The sequence below is a fragment of the Acanthochromis polyacanthus genome, chromosome 9 (genome assembly GCF_021347895.1).
Source record: "Acanthochromis polyacanthus isolate Apoly-LR-REF ecotype Palm Island chromosome 9, KAUST_Apoly_ChrSc, whole genome shotgun sequence".
Taxonomy (NCBI): domain Eukaryota; kingdom Metazoa; phylum Chordata; class Actinopteri; family Pomacentridae; genus Acanthochromis; species Acanthochromis polyacanthus.
The window spans coordinates 6682102-6700707 of NC_067121.1; the positions used below are offsets into that span (position 1 = coordinate 6682102).

Genomic DNA, 18606 nt, shown 5'->3' on the forward strand with positions numbered 1-18606 from the left:
CAAAAGGTTGTGCAACAAAATATTAAGTTATGGGTACCATCATTTTTGTCCAGCCCTATTTCATTAGTTTGTTTTTTTAAATAATTATGTTAATCAACAATTCAAAAGTGATGGCTGATTTTGATTATTTAATTTACAATAAATTTTTATTTATTGTTACTTTTGTGAGTTTCAAGTGATTTCAGTGAGAATTGTGGGTTTTTCCTTCTTTAACTGAGGGGTACCAACAATTTTGTCCACGTGTGTATTTTTTTCTCACTTAAGTATTTTGGAAAATGAAAAACGAAGATTAGTTGCAGTCCTGTTCATGAACAGTTTCATTAAAATCTGATGTATTGCTGTGGTGATTGTAATTAAAGACAAAGCTAGTTTCCTCGGCAGTAACATCTCGATGCAACAGATCTGACTTGACTAATGACTCTGCTCCTCAACAATTAAATCACTCCACTTGTTCTTGTGTTGTGTCTTCACTGATATATTTTTGTGTTCGTCTGCTATTAAATTAAATGTCAACATGTATAAATCATTTTATAATCTAAGTCTACACTAGAGAATGTTGCTGTCCCTGTTTGAGGTAAAGAGATTAGTTTTCACCAATATCACAATTTATTACATTTAGACAATAACTGGGGAACATAGCCCATGTAAACGGAAGCACGTTGTCTCAAAAATTCAGAAATCCAGTCTAGATATTGTTAATGTGATAAATGACTATTCTAGCTGGAAACGGCTGATTTTGAATATATATTCAGAGGGAGATGGAAAAAGGTGAAGAAAGTGGAACAAAACTTTAAGTCCCTGTTTCTACCCGGAGCTTCACAGTGTGACGACACCGGGCGGAAATAAACATTGAATAAGCGCCACAGCTTTAGCTTTAGCGATCAGTGGAAGTTTTTGAAGACGGTTGTATTGTAGGGCTTGAAATCAATGTTTTAGCAGCTGAACTAATGATATGTTCAGTTCAGAATCTGAAAGAGTTGATCAACGAGCGACTAACTAAAGAAATATTCACAGAGTGTGATAAAACGACTTTCTAGTGCGAGGTGGCGATCGATCGTCAGCGCAGGAAATCATCTGGAAGCAAGAAAAAACGTTACAAGTATGTAAAGCTCCGATGGTCTGAAATGGGTAGCTAATAGGGGGTTATCGGTACATGTAATTGCACGGAATGAACTGTAGCTAGTGAATTACAAAGATCAATGTTTGGGAACACTATGGCTTCTCAGGAAACTTCAATAATGGTGGACAAAGACTGGTGGAACGGACGAAAGCTGTATGCAGGCGTTATCCTAAAAAACTGATTATCGTCAAGTTTATGGAGCAGTGGATTCATCCGGGTGTTTGCCTTCATCCGGGGTACTCAGCCCCTCATCAACCATTCATTGAGACTGATTAAAAATGCAGGATGATTAATGTGTCGCACTCAAACTGGTCAGTTTAAGTTCTGAAAGTTGTGAAGCAGGATGCTGTATGCTCCATAAACTGCAGGGGGAAAACATTTTGTTTTACGGAAGATCTGTGTGCTAAATACTGAACAGGGATGGCAGCCACCAGAGCACAAAAGAACACCTGGATTTATGTGGTAAACATTTTGTGATGCTGAATAAAGCTTCACAGTTAGTCCTTAGACTAACTATGTTATCGACCTGTGCATAACTGTTCATCAAGTAACTATACATTTATCGATATTCCCTTTGCAATGTATGCAATAAACAATTTCCCCACTTGTGGGCAAAATGCCAGACAACCATCACACATGCCAAGTAGCAAAATATAATCAAAAAACAGAATACTCCCTATCAGGGACCAGTGCAAGGAACAATAGTTTACTGATGGAACAAAATCTTCCCTTTTTAACCAAAACTGCTGACATTCTGTTCAGTGAAAGGCTGGATGCCTCAATTTTTTGTGAACTGGACTAGAACAACATACAAGAGTCACCTTGTTAAAGATATGAAGCCAGTCGGTTGATAGTTAGCTTCTCTGAATTACTGTCTACTGTTACATCTTCTTAGCCTAGCCGTGCTAGACAACCCACGGCAACGAATTTAATTCTCTGCCAGGGTAGGTCTAGTTACCCTCCATAAGGCTCGAGGCTGGATTCTCCTAAAACTGGCCGGACCAATCACCATGAAGTGTAGAGTCAGAAGGCGGGCATAACTAAGTGACGACAGAGGCGTGACGATTCTGACAGAAACAACCGGCGCACAATAAACAGTTATCTTTCGACTCGGCTTTGGCCACAGCCCTTAAAGATTTGAAGCTAAAATTCAACTTGAAAGATAAACAAAGGACGGCACTGAAGTGTTTCATTGAGAAGAAAGACGTATTTGGACTTATGCTGACAGGATATGGCAAATCCTTAATATACCAGTTGGCTCCGCGGCTCCGCTGGTTGGGAAGCTAATGGGACTTAGCCACAATCCGCCGGTGCTCTTGGAACTTTGTCAGCCTATTCGTTGCGTTGATTGGTTGTATACCTACCCAATTGCTGCAGAGGGATTTGATAGACAACCTTTTAGCCCGCCTCCCTCCCTGTCGAGCTTCCCTAGACCCTTGTGCCGTCAGAAACATGAGTCTAGCATGGCTAGGCTAACATCTTCTAAGTGTCAGGAAGTTGTATCTTGTTTGTCTCCTGCACTATTTTCCTTTTCATCCTGGTCAAATATTTCTTCATTCTCTGTAACTAATGACATCTAATCACCATGGTCGGAGCAGAGTGAATTGGGCACGGTTATAGTGACAGCGAAGTTTGAGTATTTTTGTGCGCTGCGAAAACCAGGCCGACATGAAAGCAATAGTTCTGCTAATTAGTTCCACGTAGATGAACATTTTCCTCCCGGTCATTCACACCCACCCGCCATGCCTCTTGAGAAGCACAACTTTAGATGTTGACTGTGAGGAGACCCCAGGGTTCACCCAGAACTCTAAAAGGATTAAATATCTCATCTGGCCTGTAAATGTCTCGAGATCCCCCAGGCGGAATTGGATGATATTATTATATGAAATGCCCTGCTTAGGCTGTTGCCACATGGCCTGATAAACTGAAGGAGATGGATGGATATGTGTGTGTGTTGTCTATGATCACATTAGTAACCTTTTTCATTGTGTCTCCTTGTCTCTGTAGACCTCCAACAATAACAGTGCAAAAGTTCTCGCCTAGCAGTAGCTGTGTAACTACGAGAGAAACTCCAGTCTAGACCAGGAGGACCCTGAACACTCACAGAATAACAAGGAACAGGAGGAACTCTGTAACAGTCTTGCCAGACAGCAGCGTGTGCCAAATTTGCTGTTTCAATGCAAATCCAAATGTGAAGAATTACAGAGAACTTTTTGTAGAGAAAACACCATCACTCAGGACAGAAGAAGAGATTATCAGCGCAGACTGCTGGATATCATTTGTAAACCCAAAATGACATCACACACAATAGGTAGGTGAAGTAGAATGGTCTTATTGAACTACTTAATGAACATGACTCGTGTGACTTCTAAGGATGCTTAAAACACATTTGCAATAGGTTATTAAATCATGTTTTTATCACTTCTCTGCTCACATTTCACAGATGTGTTTTCTGAAGCATGTTGCTGGCTTAATTTTCATAATGAAATTGATGGTTTTCAAAAACAAATTTGTCAGTTTTAATATAAAACAGTGACCAAGTAACCAAGGCAACAACAACAAAAAACATCCAGAAAGAGTTGACTCTTCAGAAGGTTAAAATAAAAAAAAAATTTCAGAAAAGGTAACTTTATTCTTGTGTGTCTTCGTCCCTCCAGACATCTTACAGCCACGTGTCTGTCAAAGCGAGGAGGTTTTTGCTGAGCAGCAGTTCTGTAACCAGAAGAAAGAATCCAGTCTGGACCAGGAGGACCCAGAGTCTACACAGATTAAAGAGGAACAGGAGGACTCAGATACTACACAGATTAAAGTGGAACGGGAGGAGCTCTGTAGCAGTCCGGAGGAGGATGACGCAGAGTCTCCACAGATGAAGGAGGAACACTTGGGCCTCTGTGCCAATCTGGAGCAGGAAGACCAAGACTCTCCACAGATGAAAGAAGAACAGGAAGAATTCTGGACCAATCTGGACCAGGAGGACCTACACCCTCTATGTATCAAAGATGAACGTGAGGAACAGTACAGCAATCTGAATCAGGAGGACCTGCACCCTGTATGTATCAAAGATGAACATGAGGAGCAGTGCAGCAATCTGGAAGAGGAGGACATACACCCTTTATGTATCAAAGATGAACATGAGGAACAGTGCAGCAGTCTGGACCAGGAGGACCCAGATGCTCCACAGGTTAAAGATGAGCAGGAGGAAATCTGCATCGGTGAGGAGGGAGAGCAGGTTGTTCTGAAGCTGGAGAATGATTCCTTTTTGGTGATGCCTCCTTATGAGGAAACTGACCACAGTGAACCAGAATCCAACAGTGAGCAGTTTGTCTCTCACCACTTTAATATAGCTGAGAGCCAGTGTGATACTGACACAGGGGTGAAGTCTGTAAAATGTGGTATTTGTGGAAAAATCTTTAAGGATAAGTACCAAATGAAGAAGCATTACAGAGTCCATACAGGTGAGAAACCATATGTTTGCAAATTATGTGGGAAAAGCTTCAGTTATAGTAAATCCCTGAAAGTCCACATGACAATTCATACAGGTGAGAAACTGTATTCCTGTGAAACATGTGGGAAGAATTTCAGTGCAAGTGGTAATTTGACTGTCCACATGAGGACCCACACTGGTGAGAAACCTTATCCCTGCAACATCTGCGGGGAAAGATTTAAATACACCTCAACGCTTAAAAGTCACCTAACAACTCACACGGGTGAGAAGCCGTATCCTTGTGAAACTTGTGGGAAAAATTTCAGTCAAAAAGTCATTTGTTGGCTCATATGAGAACGCACACAGGTGAGAAGCCATACTCCTGTGAAACATGTGGAAAAAAATTCAGTCAAAGAAGTCATTTATTGGCCCACATGAGAACGCACACAGGCGAGAAGCCGTATTCTTGTGAAACATGTGGAAAAAATTTCAATCGAAGTGATAGTTTGTTGCACCACATGAGAACTTACACAGGTGAGAAGCCTTATTCTTGTGAAACCTGTGGGAAAAGTTTCAGTCAGCGTTGTCTTATGTTAGTCCACATGAGAACTCACACTGGCGAGAAGCCGTATTCTTGTGAAACGTGTGGGAAGAGTTTCAGTCTAAGTTGTAGTTTGTTGCGCCACATGAGAACTCACACAGGTGAGAAGCCGTATTCTTGTGAATTATGTGAGAAAAGTTTCAGTCAGCATGGTCTTTTGTTGGTTCACATGACAACTCACACAGGTGAGAAGCCGTTTTCTTGTGAAACATGTGGGAAAAGTTTCAGTCTAAGTTCTAACTTGTCGCGCCACATGAGAACGCACACAGGTGAGAAACCATATTCTTGCAAAACTTGTGGAAAAAATTTCAGTCAGAGTGGTAATTTATTGCACCACATGAGAATTCACACAGGTGAGAAGCCATATTCTTGTGAAATGTGTGGGAAAAAATTCAGGGAAAGTGGTAATTTGACTGCCCACATAAGAACTCACACAGGTGAGAAGCCTCATTCTTGTGAAACATGTGGCAAAACTTTCACAAAACATGGTCATTTGTTGCGCCATATGAGGACTCACACAAATGTGGCTGCAACACCTGTGGGGCAAGATTGAAATGTGCATTAGCACTAATAAATCACAAAAGTATTCATACAGGTCAGACATCTTAGTCCTGTGACACTTGTGCGCACAAACTTGAAAAATCATGGAAGAATCCATTCATGTTAAAAGTAGATCAAAGTGCCTTTAAATCGCTTCAACAATAATCATGTGTTTATTGCATGCAGCACTGTAAGAGATGAGTCTAATAAAATCTGGTTTCCATCTGTGTCAGACTGTACAATCAATTGGAAGCTGTAAATCTTTTTGAGTCTGATTTGACTCTTACAGAAGCACATTGCATTTGCAAAAGAAATACTGTTTGAGTTGCCTCATACTTAGATGAAAGACTTTCTAACTGATTTAACATTTCTTATCAATCTCTGCTCCGCTTAAGAGGTCAGGAAGATGTTACTACCTGACTTGATGTAATGAATATGAGTTTGAACATCATGTAATTGTTTTTTCCAGTTAAGAATTTTGGAAAATGTTAAGCTCATATGCGTGTAAATTGGCTGCTGTCCTATTCATCTAGTTAAAATCTCATATATATTTCTGTGCTGGTTTTATGTATATATAAAAAAAAAGAAAACCAGTTTCTTTTGCTTTAACATCTGGAAGCAACAGATGTGACTGGATTAACAGGCTGCAAGAATACATGGCATCCTTTTTAAAAAGATATGCATACAATTTTATCATGTTTATAGCTGCACATTTTACAAAACAGTTTAATTGTACAGTTTAGGATTCAGAGGTTTTGGGTTCCTTCAGAAAAGTTTGCTCAGATCAGATGATATCGCTGTGATACACACTGAGTGTTGTACTAATGACATCAGTTGTATCATTGTGTATAGTGTAATATATTTGGACCTGTACAGAAACACAGATTGTTTATTTCCTTCAGTTATTTTGCTGCTGTTAACTTCTCTCCAGATTATTAATAAAACACTGATGATGCACCGCTTTGACTTCACCGTTTGAATACGTGAAGAATTTTCAGCCACAACAATCAAATCATTTGCTTTGTTTGTGTTTGTGTTTTCTGGTCACTCACAGATCTTTCTGTTTGTCACAAAATCATTTTTATATAAGTAAGTACAATGTTGCTGAGTGTGTCAATGCCTTTATAATATACAACAGATGATGGTTTCAAAGTCAAAATGTAGACAAAAGTGAGATCACATATCTTCAAATTATTGCTGTAAACAAATTAAAGACGGGTCAGTTATAGACAGTGTTATTGATGTGAGTTTGCATACATTTGCCACTAATTATGATGAGTGAATTTGAAATGTATATGAATAAACATGTATGAAACATACATGTGAATATAATTATGATTTAAACTATTTCAACCACATTTCCCTCAAAACCCTGTGTCAACATGACCATATCCTGAGGAGAAGATAATGAAGTTAGCACCTAAATCAGCAGGATACAAACTGCATTGAACTCTGAAAGCAAACTGCCATGACAACCTGGTACAAAACACAATGAAGGTTTCTGCGTTTGGACAACTTCTACCAAAATTATGTTCAGCCAGCCAGCTACAATGAGTTGGAAGAATGAGCTTTCCCTCATTGAACAAGATTATTTTTAATTACCACTTACAGTGCCTTGTGAAAGTATTCGAAAGTATCCCTTCTCACCCTGGACACAAATTTTTGGAGCCACTTCCCTCAGGCAGGAGGCTACGATCCATACGGACCAGAACCTTCCGCCACAAAATCAATTTCTTCCCCTCAGCTGTCGGACTTATGAACTATAAAATAACCTCCATTTACCAGTTACTTTATTCCTTTTGCTTGCACTCATTCTGGTTGCACTATTCTGTTCTGGGAAAAATGATTACAACCACTTTTGCTTGCTCTTTTATCATTATTATTATTCAATTAAAATTGTACATTTTACATTAATTTAATTCAATGTAAATTTTGTCTGTAATGAGTTTAAGAGCCAGCAGGTGTCAGTATGGAGTCACACAGTACCGACAGTGTCAGTACAGTTTGGGGAATGTGCCGCAACGCTTCATGAAGTCTCATTTACCCATCACTAGGTGTAAGAGAGAAGAGGGAGAGCTCTGGCTCAGCAGGTACACTGGTCAGGTATAACAGGTTAGATGACTGTAGGCTCTGCCAGAGACCTACAAGAAACGAGCAACATAGAGAAGACCAAGGCTCTGGGGCTGTAACACTACCTATGAAACTATGACTGTATTATTATTATTCATGATAGAGGCTATACTTTATGGAATTATGAATGTATAACTGAGCCCCAGATATTTATTCTAACCCTCAAATGTAATGGCTCATGGCCCCTTAACCCTTAAAGGGCAGAGATGGTTGAAAAACTGTTTGGGAAGTGACCACAGGACTTACTGACCCTGTTTAAAGATGTATTGATGGCTTTGGAAGGAGACTCCGTAACTCTCTCCTGCAACTATTCAGGTTCTGTCAATATCAGAAGTCCAGTTCATCTCCACAGCTCCTCATCCCAGAATATTCAGAGAAAATAGACCGGTTGTCTTTCAAACATGACAGACAATCAAAGGAGCTTCATGCACAGACCTCCTCTGCTGCAGTGACGCTCTGCTGTGTACTACCGTGCTCGGGAGCACACAGTGACAGGAAACCCACAGTTTCTGTTCAAAAACACACAATGACAAGCTGCTGGAAGCCTTTTTCACTGCTGTTGAACTCAGCTTGTTAGAGGCTGAAAAATATCATGAATGTCAGAATCTCAGAATCTGCCTATTTTTACTGTAATGACAGCAGCACCCGGGCTGCATGAACTCCAGAAAATAATGTTACAATACAAGACATTTGGTAGCTAGTATCAATATCACTAAAATTCTTTACTTTGCAAGAAAAATTTAGGAAACAAACATGACAAAAATAAACAACTTAAAGTAAAGTGCTTAAGTAATAAAAAATATTACTGTTGTTTAGTGAAACCAAATTGTGCCAATAAATGAAGAAGATGAAGCATCCTCTCCTCTTCACATTTAGTCTCCAGTGAAGAGATATACAGAGTTTTAATTTGACTCAGAGCTGTAAGCTTCCATTTAAGTGTCAAACAGATGCAGCCCTCCTCCACCTCACCCACCTCCAGTTTTCATCTGAACCAGCGTCTGTGAACTCATCCAGAGTGCTGCTCTGCATCACATCCATCTTCATCACATCCACTGTGGTTCTTCACCCTGCCCTACCACCACCAGAGTCCAGGCTTCATCCAATCTAATCGCTATGACCTTTTATGTGCACCACCTTTCAAAAGTTTGGGGTCACTTCGAAATGTCCTTATTTACGAAAGAAAAGTGCTTTTTTTCAATGAACATAACATTACATTAATCAGAAATTGGGGTACAGAGGAACATGTCCAGCAATCATTACTCCTGACTGACTACTGACTCTGTAAACTTTCTTTTGTTTGGGTCTGCTGATGCATCAAAAGACAGAGCTCCTCCGTTACCTGGATTGTTGTTTTTTTTTTTTGCACCACCCTGATATAGGAGCACCAACAGGGAATGTTTCTAATGATCAGCTGGTTAAACACCTCACCATTGCTGATGAAGCACAATCTAAAGGTGCTTTAAATCTCATCTACTTTTAATCCATACTAATTTTTACAAATCATTTTCAAGCTTATTTTTCTGACAGATATATTTATCTGAATCTTCACATGGGCTTTAAAAATATCATATTTCCCTGAAACCTTTTGCAGTGGTGCTACAAAGGTAAGGCTTAAGTTGTTGTGATTCTTCGTGGATTCTCATGTGGAACAAAAGAGAATTCTTACGACTGAATCTTTTCCCACAGGTGCTACACGTGTATGGCTTCTCACCTGTGTGGAGTTTCACATCGCCTTTTTGAATTAAACATTTCCCACGTTTCACAAGTGAGCAGCTTCTCAAGGGTATGGATTCGGTGATGGGTCTTCAAACTGGAAATACATCCCAAGATTGTTCCACAGACCTCACATGTTAGATGCATTTTTCCTGTGTCAGTATCCCAGGGACTTCAGCATGACAGAGTTGTCTACATTATTACTGTGACTGCTGTTTCTTTGTTGTTTCTTCTCTGACTTCAGCTCTGCATTTCCCAACAAGTCCTCCAATTCATACGACCGACAGGCTCGCATTTCTAGTTGATCCTAAATCTACACACCTGCTTCCTTTTTAAACTGACCTCTAAACTGTAGGAGCATTGCCAAAGAGGAGGTGGTCACAGGTTTTGGTTCACTTTGGTCACTTCCCTTGTAAGTAGGAGTGAGTATGAAGTTATCAGATATCAGGTTCTGCATCCTCCTGGTTCAGACTGGCGTTCCTCTCCTGGGTACAGAGCTGCTGTTCGGTGAGAACTTCCTCTTCCTAAAAACATGTTGCTGTGGGAGGGATGAATAGACACAAGAAAAGGTCACTAATTACGTAAAACACGCACATCCATTTTCTTTGACTTATCTAGAGGCAGTTCATGGTGGCAGCTTATCCAGAGTTGGGTCAAATTTTTAGGGACTGTTTATGGCCATTAATTATGCATTTATAAAAAACATCAAAAACAAACAATTATGGATCACTTTTGAACAACAAAAAAGCTACAGAAAAAAATAAACAAATACATAGAATTTGGAAAAATTAACCACAAGAATTGTATCACATACAATTCACCAATATATTACTCACAGGGAATCTTTAGACATGTTTGGATTTTCGCAGATAATATTGTATGTCCATAACCATAACTTTTAGGCTTGTCGGTGTAATTGAGTAAATTTGAATCTTTCTTGCTGCACAGTGGAGTAGTGGTTAGCACTTTTGCCTTGCAGCAAGAAGATCCCTGGTTCAAATCCCAGGGTGGGCCTGGGATCTTTCTGCATGGAGTTTGCATGTTCTCTCTGTGCATGCGTGGGTTTTCTCCGGGCACTCCGGCTTCCTCCCACAGTCCAAAAATATGCTGAGGTTAATTGGTTACTCTAAATTGCCTGTTGGTGTGAATGTGAGTGTGATTGTTTGTCTGTATATGTAGCCCTGAGACAGACTGGTGACCTGTCCAGGGTGTCCCTTGTCTTTGCCCGAGTCAGCTGGGATAGGCTCCAGCACCCCCTGCGACCCTAGTCAGGATAAAGCAGTGTATAGAGATTTGTGAATTTTTAAGGCTGGTAATGATTATTAGTGAGACATTTGGAAGAGATATTCATACTATGCTACTCTGTTTGTTCTGGCCCTGGGCCGCTGCTCTCCTCCTCTGTTGTTTTCTGGATTGTCCTCAGCTCCATGCCTTCGTCCACCCGGCCTCCGTTGACTCGTCCCGCCTGCCGTCTCTGGAGCTGAAGCTGGATTGGAATAGACCAAAGTACAGTCCGATCCCAATGCCAGCTGCCTCTCAAAAGGCTCCTTCATCCATTGGGGTGGCTGTGGCTCAGGTGGTAGAGTGGGCCATCCAATGATCAAAGGGTCGGCGGTTCGATTCCTGCTCTCGCCTTGTGTCCTTGGGCAAGACAATTTACCCACCTTTCCTCCAATGCTGCGCTCACACTGGTGTATGAATGTTGGTGGTGGTCAGAGGGGCTGTAGGCATAGATTGGCAGCCACGCTTCCCTCAGTCTGCCCCAGGGCAGCTGTGGCTACAAATGCAGTTTACCACCACCAGAGTGAGAATGTGTGAGTGAATGAATCACTTTGAGTGCCCAGAAAAGCGCTATATAAATCTAATCCATTTATTATTCCATTCATCTGACGGTACTTCTTCTGAGGGGAAGCTGAGCTTCAGCAGAACTTTGGAGATGTGTTCCAGTGGTTGGTGGATGTGTGGGGAGATAGAGAGGGACCTTTGAATTGTTCAGAAAGGAAAACAGGGAACCCATTGGTAGTTTTAGTTTAGGGTGCTACAGTGGTGTGTTTTTAGGTTTTAAGAGGTGAACAGGAAGAGTTTTTGCCAACCACCCTAAGTCTCCTCTGTGTCCAATTCCCTTCTCCATCTGCATGCCTGCTCTGGCCACTCGTACATCTGCCCATTCATGCTGTTCCATGCATTCCAGACTAGTGAGTGTTTGTTTTGGGGAAAATCTTAGTTTCGGTGTTTGAACCTTGTATTCTTGAGTTAGTTTAGCGTTTGGATTCTTATGGGGTTCAGAATGGTTTTTTAGCTTTTCAGCGTTAGTCGCTTTCAGTTTTTGCCTAGCTCTCGTTTCTCCAGTGTGTTTACTATTAGATCTTCGTTCTAGTATTCTGATTTTGATGTTACTTTCCTACCTAGGTAATACCTATTGTGGGTTAGTTTATTGTTAATATTGTTATATACCGCCGGTCCACAATGGGAACTCTCTTAGCAGTTTAGCTGAGTCGCGTTTAATTAGCGTAATTTCCGGCAGATAAGTTACGGTCTCTTTTTGTAGTTTTTGTATTGTTCAGTATCTGTGAATAAATCCTTGCAGTTGGAACCTCATTTGTTCTCTTTCCTCATTTCCTGCACCTGAGCCTCACAGAACCTGTAACACCATCAGCTTATATACATTCAGAACACCTCATGAAGCAGCTGAGGAGCTGCAGACCATTTTTAAACTTTACTTACAAAAGGATTACATGTTCTTTCAAGTCTATCCTGATAGTACAGTGACAAAAAATACTGGTCCTTGTGTTTGTAAAACAGTGATAAATATGATTCATCTTTTAACTCCTGTCATCAAAGAATCCCTAAAATCATCTCCCCCTTCACAGTGATGAAAGATGCTGCTACCAGTCTGTAACCAGCAGGAAGAGGAACAGAGAGAAGAAATTACAGATCAAAGAGGAGACGGAGAGATTCAGGGAGGAGCTGAGCTGTTACTGAACTATAGAAGAGACACAAACTTCCACATTAGAACCATCAGCTGTGAAGAACTCACTGCAGATAACATCATCTAGTTTTATCTGCTGATTTAAACCTTGTTGTCCACATGGAACACTGGCTGTGGATTATTTTTGCTGCTCTTTTCTTTGGTAAGACAGATCACGAAAAGTTTATTATAGCTGCCGACATTGATCTGTTCTGGCACAAAGAACGAATCAACCTGTAGTTTCTGCCTCGATCATCTTTTTCCATCTCTCTCTTATCATAGAGGTTCTATCAGGAGTATTAGCTGTGCATTCATCAAATATATATGAACAGATTCTGGACAATAGTAAGGCTACAGAGACTAAACAAAATGCCTAAAACATAAGTATACCTATGTAACAAAGGTAAATAAAATCTAATTACTTTATATTCAGGCTCTGTCAACTACCTGTACTGGTACCAGCAGTTCAGCTCATTTGTTTAGCGTTTCACTATTTCTCATCACCATTTCACTACTTTAGAGCTGCTGATTGTTCTCCTTTATTCATTCATCTTTATTGATTCATGTCTTCCTCTGCATCTTCTGTTCTTCTCCAGAGTGTAAAGGAGAAGACAAAGTGATGCAGCCATCAGGAGATGTCATTGCTGCTGAAGGAGACACAGTTACACTGGATTGTACTTTTCAGACCAGTGACAGAAATCCATACTTGTTTTGGTATAAACAAGAATTAAATGGTTACCCAAAGTACATGCTGAAGAAATTAGGCTCTGCACCACCATATAGAGCTCCAGACTTTGAGGACGACAGATTTCAGACAGAAATCCAGGATAAGTCAGTTCCTCTGGAGATCCAGAAGCTTCAGCTGTCAGACTCTGCTGTGTACTACTGTGCTCTGAGGCCCACAGTGACAGGAAACAGTAAAACTCTGTACAAAAACCTTTGGAGCAAAGACAACAGAAAACTCCACAACATCCACTAGAGGGAGACACACTCTGTTAAAGCTCTGATTTGTGACTTGTTGGCCATCAGGCAAAGACAACAGAGAAATCAATCAATCAAAGTTTATTTATGTAGCGCTTTACAACCGTCCAAAGGGTGACCAAAGTACTTAACAGTGAAAACAAGAGAATAACTAAACAATACAGTAACAGTAACAGAGACACCAGAAAAATATAGAATAAAAATAAACAATAAAACAACACTAAATCGTTAGTACATGAAATCAAAATAAAATGTCAGCATGCATCCAGGTATTAAAAGCTATTTTAAACTGAAATGTTTTGAGCTTTGATTTATAAAGACCCAGGTCAGTGATGGTGCGCATATCAGAGGGAAGCCTGTTCAAGAGCCTGGGTGTGGCTGCAGAGAATGCCTGGTCACTCCAGTGTTTATATTTTGATTTTGATTTATATCAATTTTATATTTAACTGTGTATCACATGGTGATGCTCCATCACGTTTTTAAAATATGAGTGAACATTAGTAACATGATTAAACCAGGATCTGTCAGAACACTCACCATTAGATATTTGATTCAAATCATTCAGTCTTGGACACAAGGTGAAATTCAGGAACAGTCAGAAGGTTTCTGCAAGAGAAACAGAAACAGCCAACAGGCTCACAAGGAGCAAAAAAAAAAAAATCCCAAATGTAGATAGATGCGTGAGCTTAAAGTTTTAAAAACAAGCAAAAACACTTTCAAATCAATTCTAACACTAACTGGTCAACACTGAAGGTAGAAATTGGAGCATTGTTATTTTAACTCCTGTTATCAAAGAATCATAAAAACAACCTCCATCACAGTTAGTCAAGATGCTGCTACCAGTCTGTAACCAGCAGGAAGAGGAACAGAGAGAAGAAACTACAGATCAAAGAGGAGACGGAGAGATTCAGGGAGGAGCTGAGCTGTTACTGAACTATAGAAGAGACACAAACTTCCACATTCAACTCACTATCAATAAACATTACTTTGTTCAACATGGTTCTGTTGGATAATTGTGGGTTTTGTGTGTTGCTTCTCTACATTTTAACAGGTATGTAACCTCAAACAACATGAGAATATTGTGATCCATTTATATCATCTTTAAAGGTCAGATAAACTTTATGATAAACTTTACTGTCCTCTCCCTGGACAATTTGCAATTATAACAACAATTATCTCTTCATTTAGGTGTCAACTGTCAACAACTCTCTGCAGTCAAGGATCAAGAGTCCAGTTTAGAAGGCAGCACTGTGACTCTGTCCTGCAAATACACCAAAGGAGACGCTGATTATTTCTTCTGGTATCGGCAGCATCCAGGAAAAGCTCCAGACTTCCTGATCTCTCATTTGGAGTCGGGAGAATTATTATCAAATCCAGTCCCTGGACTGTCTGTTACAGTGAGAAAAGAAGAAACAAAAATGGATCTGAAGATCTCCTCTGCTGCAGTGACAGACTCTGCTGTGTACTACTGTGCTGTGAGGCCCACAGTGACAGGAAACAGTAAAACTCTGTACAAAAACCTTTGGAACAAAGACAACAGAATACTCTAGCAGCCACTAGAGGAACTACAGTGCACTTCTTCAGCTTGTTAGGCCCCAGCTACACATGCAGTTTATAAGAACAGCAAATTAACAGTAGGTTAATACTGTTACTGTATAGTTGTTACATCATGCTAGTCATAGAGCACCAGCTGGGAGAACATCACTGTGCAACTGTGTGGATTGTCGCATGCCTTTTAAGTGATGATCTGGAAGCCAACCCTTTTCCACAGGTGGTACAAACGTGCTGCTTCACATCCATGTGGACTTTTTCATGATTTCGAAATCCCAAAGGGTCATTAAATCTTTTCCCACAAGTGTTACAAATGTACGGCTTCTTGCCTGTGTTGATTCTCATGTGGGTTGTCGAATCACACCTTCAAATACATTACCTCCCACAGGTTTGACAAGAGTATGGCCTCTCACCTGTGTGGATTCTCATGTGGACCAAAAGGGAATCTGTGCGATTGAAACTTTTCCCACAGGTTATACAAGAACACAGCTTCTCCCCCGTGTGGCCTCTCATGTGGCACAACAACTTATGTTTGCGACTGAAATTTTTTCCACATATTTTACAAGGATATGGCTTCTCGCCTGTGAGGATTCTCATGTGGGTTGTCAAATGACAACTTCGAATAAATTTCCTCCCACAGGTTTGACAAGAGTATGGCCTCTCACCTGTGTGGATTCTCATGTGGAATGTTAAACTACTCTGGTGACTGAAACCTTTCTCACATATTTTACAAGAATACGGCTTGTTATCTCTGTGAATTGCTGTGTGCCTTTTAAATGCATCAAGGCCATAAAACCTTCTCCCACAAGTGTTACAAAGGTACAGCTTCTCATCCATGTGCGTTTTCACATGAACAGCCAAATGATGACTTTGACGGAAACTTTTCCCACATGTTCCGCAGGCAAATGTCTTCACACTGGTGTGGATTCTGTAATGTCTCTTTAATTTGAATTTCAGTTTAAAGTTTCTTCCACACATGTCACATGTTAGATGCTTTTTCCCTGCTTCTGCACCACACTGACTTTCTGACAATGAAGAGTTGTCTGTGTTGTTAGTGTGACTGCTCTTTCTGGGACGTGTCTTCTTTGGCTTCAGCTCTACATTTCTAGTTAATCCCGGGTCTGCTTGCTTGCTTCCTTCATGATCTGCATTCTCAGCTGAAGGACAGTTGTGAGAAAGGAGATGTCACTGTTTGGTTCTGGTTCACTGTGGTCACTTTCCTTATAAGTTAAAGACACCATAAATGTGTCCGTCTCCTGTTTCAGTCCAAGCTGATCTCCTTCCTGACTGCTGCAGTGTTCCTCCTGTTCCTCTTTAATCTGTGCAGGTTCTGGGTTTTCCTGTTCTAGACTGCTAAAGAGTTTCTCCTGTTCGTCCTTTATTACCTCCGCCAGGAGGTTATGTAATCATCGGAGTTTGTCTGTCTGTCTGTCTGTCTGTCTGTCTGTTAACAGCATAACTCAAAAAGTCATGGACGGATTTTCACCAAATTTTTACAGAATGTCCGGAAGAGCAAAAGTAACAATCGATTAGATTTTGGAGGTGATCCGGATCACCGTCTGGATCCAGGATCCTGGCGGCCATCTCTCTCAATTGTACAGAGTCCTTCAAAAAAGTCCTGGATCCAGACGGTGATCCGGATCACCTCCAAAATCTAATTGATTGTTACTCTTGCTCTTCTGGGCATTGTGTAAGAATTTGGTGAAAATGTTCAGGCCCAAATTGTGAGATTGTAACGTTTTGCACCAAAATTAAAAATAATTGAACTTTTCTCCAGTGATTTTCTCCTGAAATGTACAATTTGTGTTTTATCTTGATTTATCACTAGTCTCCAATTCCAGCACCATTCCTCAACAGTTTTCAACTCTGCAAGTTTTTTTCATTTTCAGCAAGCAGAACTACATCATTCGCATATAACAATATCCCTACGATTTGATCACCAACTTTAACTCCCAAGTTAGAGGCCTTGATCTGAACAGCTAAATCATTCACATAAATTGAAAACAGTGTTGGTGACAAGACATCTCCTTGCTTCACACCGAAATGTTGGGAAAATCATCCTGTTCTGTATTCATTAACTTGAACGCAAGCAATAGGAGCCTGGTAAAGGGATTTGATAGCAAAATAGAACTTTCCATTAACACCAGAGTTTAAAAAGTACAAGTGAAAATAATGTGACTGCTTCTCATCTGGATGATGATCATCTCCTTTCAAACTGGTGAGTCATCAAAAGATGGAGCAAGATGTTAAAGGAGACATATGAAAAACATTTGGATGTTGTTTGAGTTGATTCAGTTTATTTGCGACAAAATTAATGGTAGAATCTATATATGTTGTTTCAGGATCCTTTGAGGATGTTCTGACTCCATTTAAAGATGTACTGATGGCTTTGGAAGGAGATGCTGTAACTCTCTCCTGCAACTATTCAGGCTCTGCAACCTACCTCTTCTGGTACGAACAGAAGTCCAGTTCATCTCCACAGCTTCTCATTGCAGCATATTCAAAGAAAACAGAAAAGTTGTGTCAGACGCACAATCAAAAGAGCTTCATTTGAACATCATCTCTGCTGCAGTGACAGACTCTGCTGTGTACTACTGTGCTCTGAGGCCCACAGTTAGCCTAGCCACGCTAGACAACCCACGGCAACGAATTTAATTCTCTGCCAGGGTGGGTCTAGTTACCCTCCATAACGCTCGAGGCTGGATTCTCCTAAAACTGGCCGGATGAATCACCATGAAGTGTAGAGTCAGAAGGCGGGCGTAACTAAGTGACGACAGAGGCGCGACGATTCTGACAAACAACCGGCGCACAATAAACAGTTATCTTTCGACTCGGCTTTGGCCACAGCCCTTAAAGATTTGAAGCTAAAATTCAACTTGAAAGATAAACAAAGGACGGCACTGAAGTGTTTCATTGAGAAGAAAGACGTATTTGGACTTATGTCGACGGGATATGGCAAATCCTTAATATACCAGTTGGCTCTGCTGGTTGGGAAGCTAATGGGACTTAGCCACAATCTACCGGCGCTCTATGAACTACGCCAGCCTATTCGTTGCGCTGATTGGTTGCATACTTACCCAATTGCTGCAGAGTGATTTGAAAGACAACCTTTTAGCCCGCCTCCCTCCCTGTCGAGCGATCCTAGACCCTTGTGCCGTCAGAACATGGGTCTAGCGCGGCTCGGCTAGCCCACAGTGACAGGAAACAGCAAAACTTTGTACAAAAAATTTTGGAGCAAAGACAACAGAAAACTCCACAGCATCCACTAGAGGGAGACACACTCTGTTAAAGGTCTGATTTGTGAGTTGTTGGAGTTATGACGAAAACAACAGAGAAATGAAGCAGTATAGATCAGAGACAGAGCGGCTGGGGCATAGGTGTCAGTTTAGGGGGGGACGGTGGGGACGTGTCCCCCCCACTTTTTGTCAGGGGTCATTTTGTCTCCAACACATTCAAATTCTTCACATGTAAGCCGTTGTAAACCCAGTTATTTTCAGTAGTATAGAAAATTCCGACGCTCCTGAATGCACCATCCGCACTCGGCCGAGAGTTGCACAGACACGCAGCACACCTTCGTG

General features: G+C 40.8%; 3 protein-coding genes across 6 annotated transcripts in view; 2 read left to right on the forward strand and 1 right to left on the reverse strand.

Annotated features, from left to right (window-relative positions):
• LOC110969651 (zinc finger protein OZF-like) overlaps positions 1-18606 on the reverse strand; it is a 279312-nt gene that overhangs the window by 240587 nt on the left and 20119 nt on the right. The window lies entirely within an intron of this gene.
• Positions 801-18606, forward strand: part of LOC110968563 (T cell receptor alpha chain MC.7.G5-like) — a 318096-nt gene continuing 300290 nt past the window's right edge. Inside the window, exons 1-3 of the mRNA XM_051953181.1 lie at positions 801-1099; positions 3128-3431; positions 3778-4332. Of these exons, the coding sequence (XP_051809141.1) occupies positions 3413-3431; positions 3778-4332 (574 nt within the window). The 5' untranslated portion in view covers positions 801-1099; positions 3128-3412. The remainder of the gene's footprint in view (positions 1100-3127; positions 3432-3777; positions 4333-18606) is intronic.
• LOC110971476 (zinc finger protein ZFP2-like) lies at positions 4756-6644 on the forward strand. The gene has a single exon (XM_022221827.2). It carries the CDS (start codon positions 4895-4897, stop codon positions 5696-5698), a length of 804 nt encoding a protein of 267 aa, XP_022077519.2. The 5' UTR covers positions 4756-4894; the 3' UTR covers positions 5699-6644.

Bases quoted from the DNA above. Each gene is read 5' to 3' on its own strand.
- LOC110971476 (XM_022221827.2), top strand. From the start codon at position 4,895: ATGAGAACGCACACAGGTGAGAAGCCATACTCCTGTGAAACATGTGGA.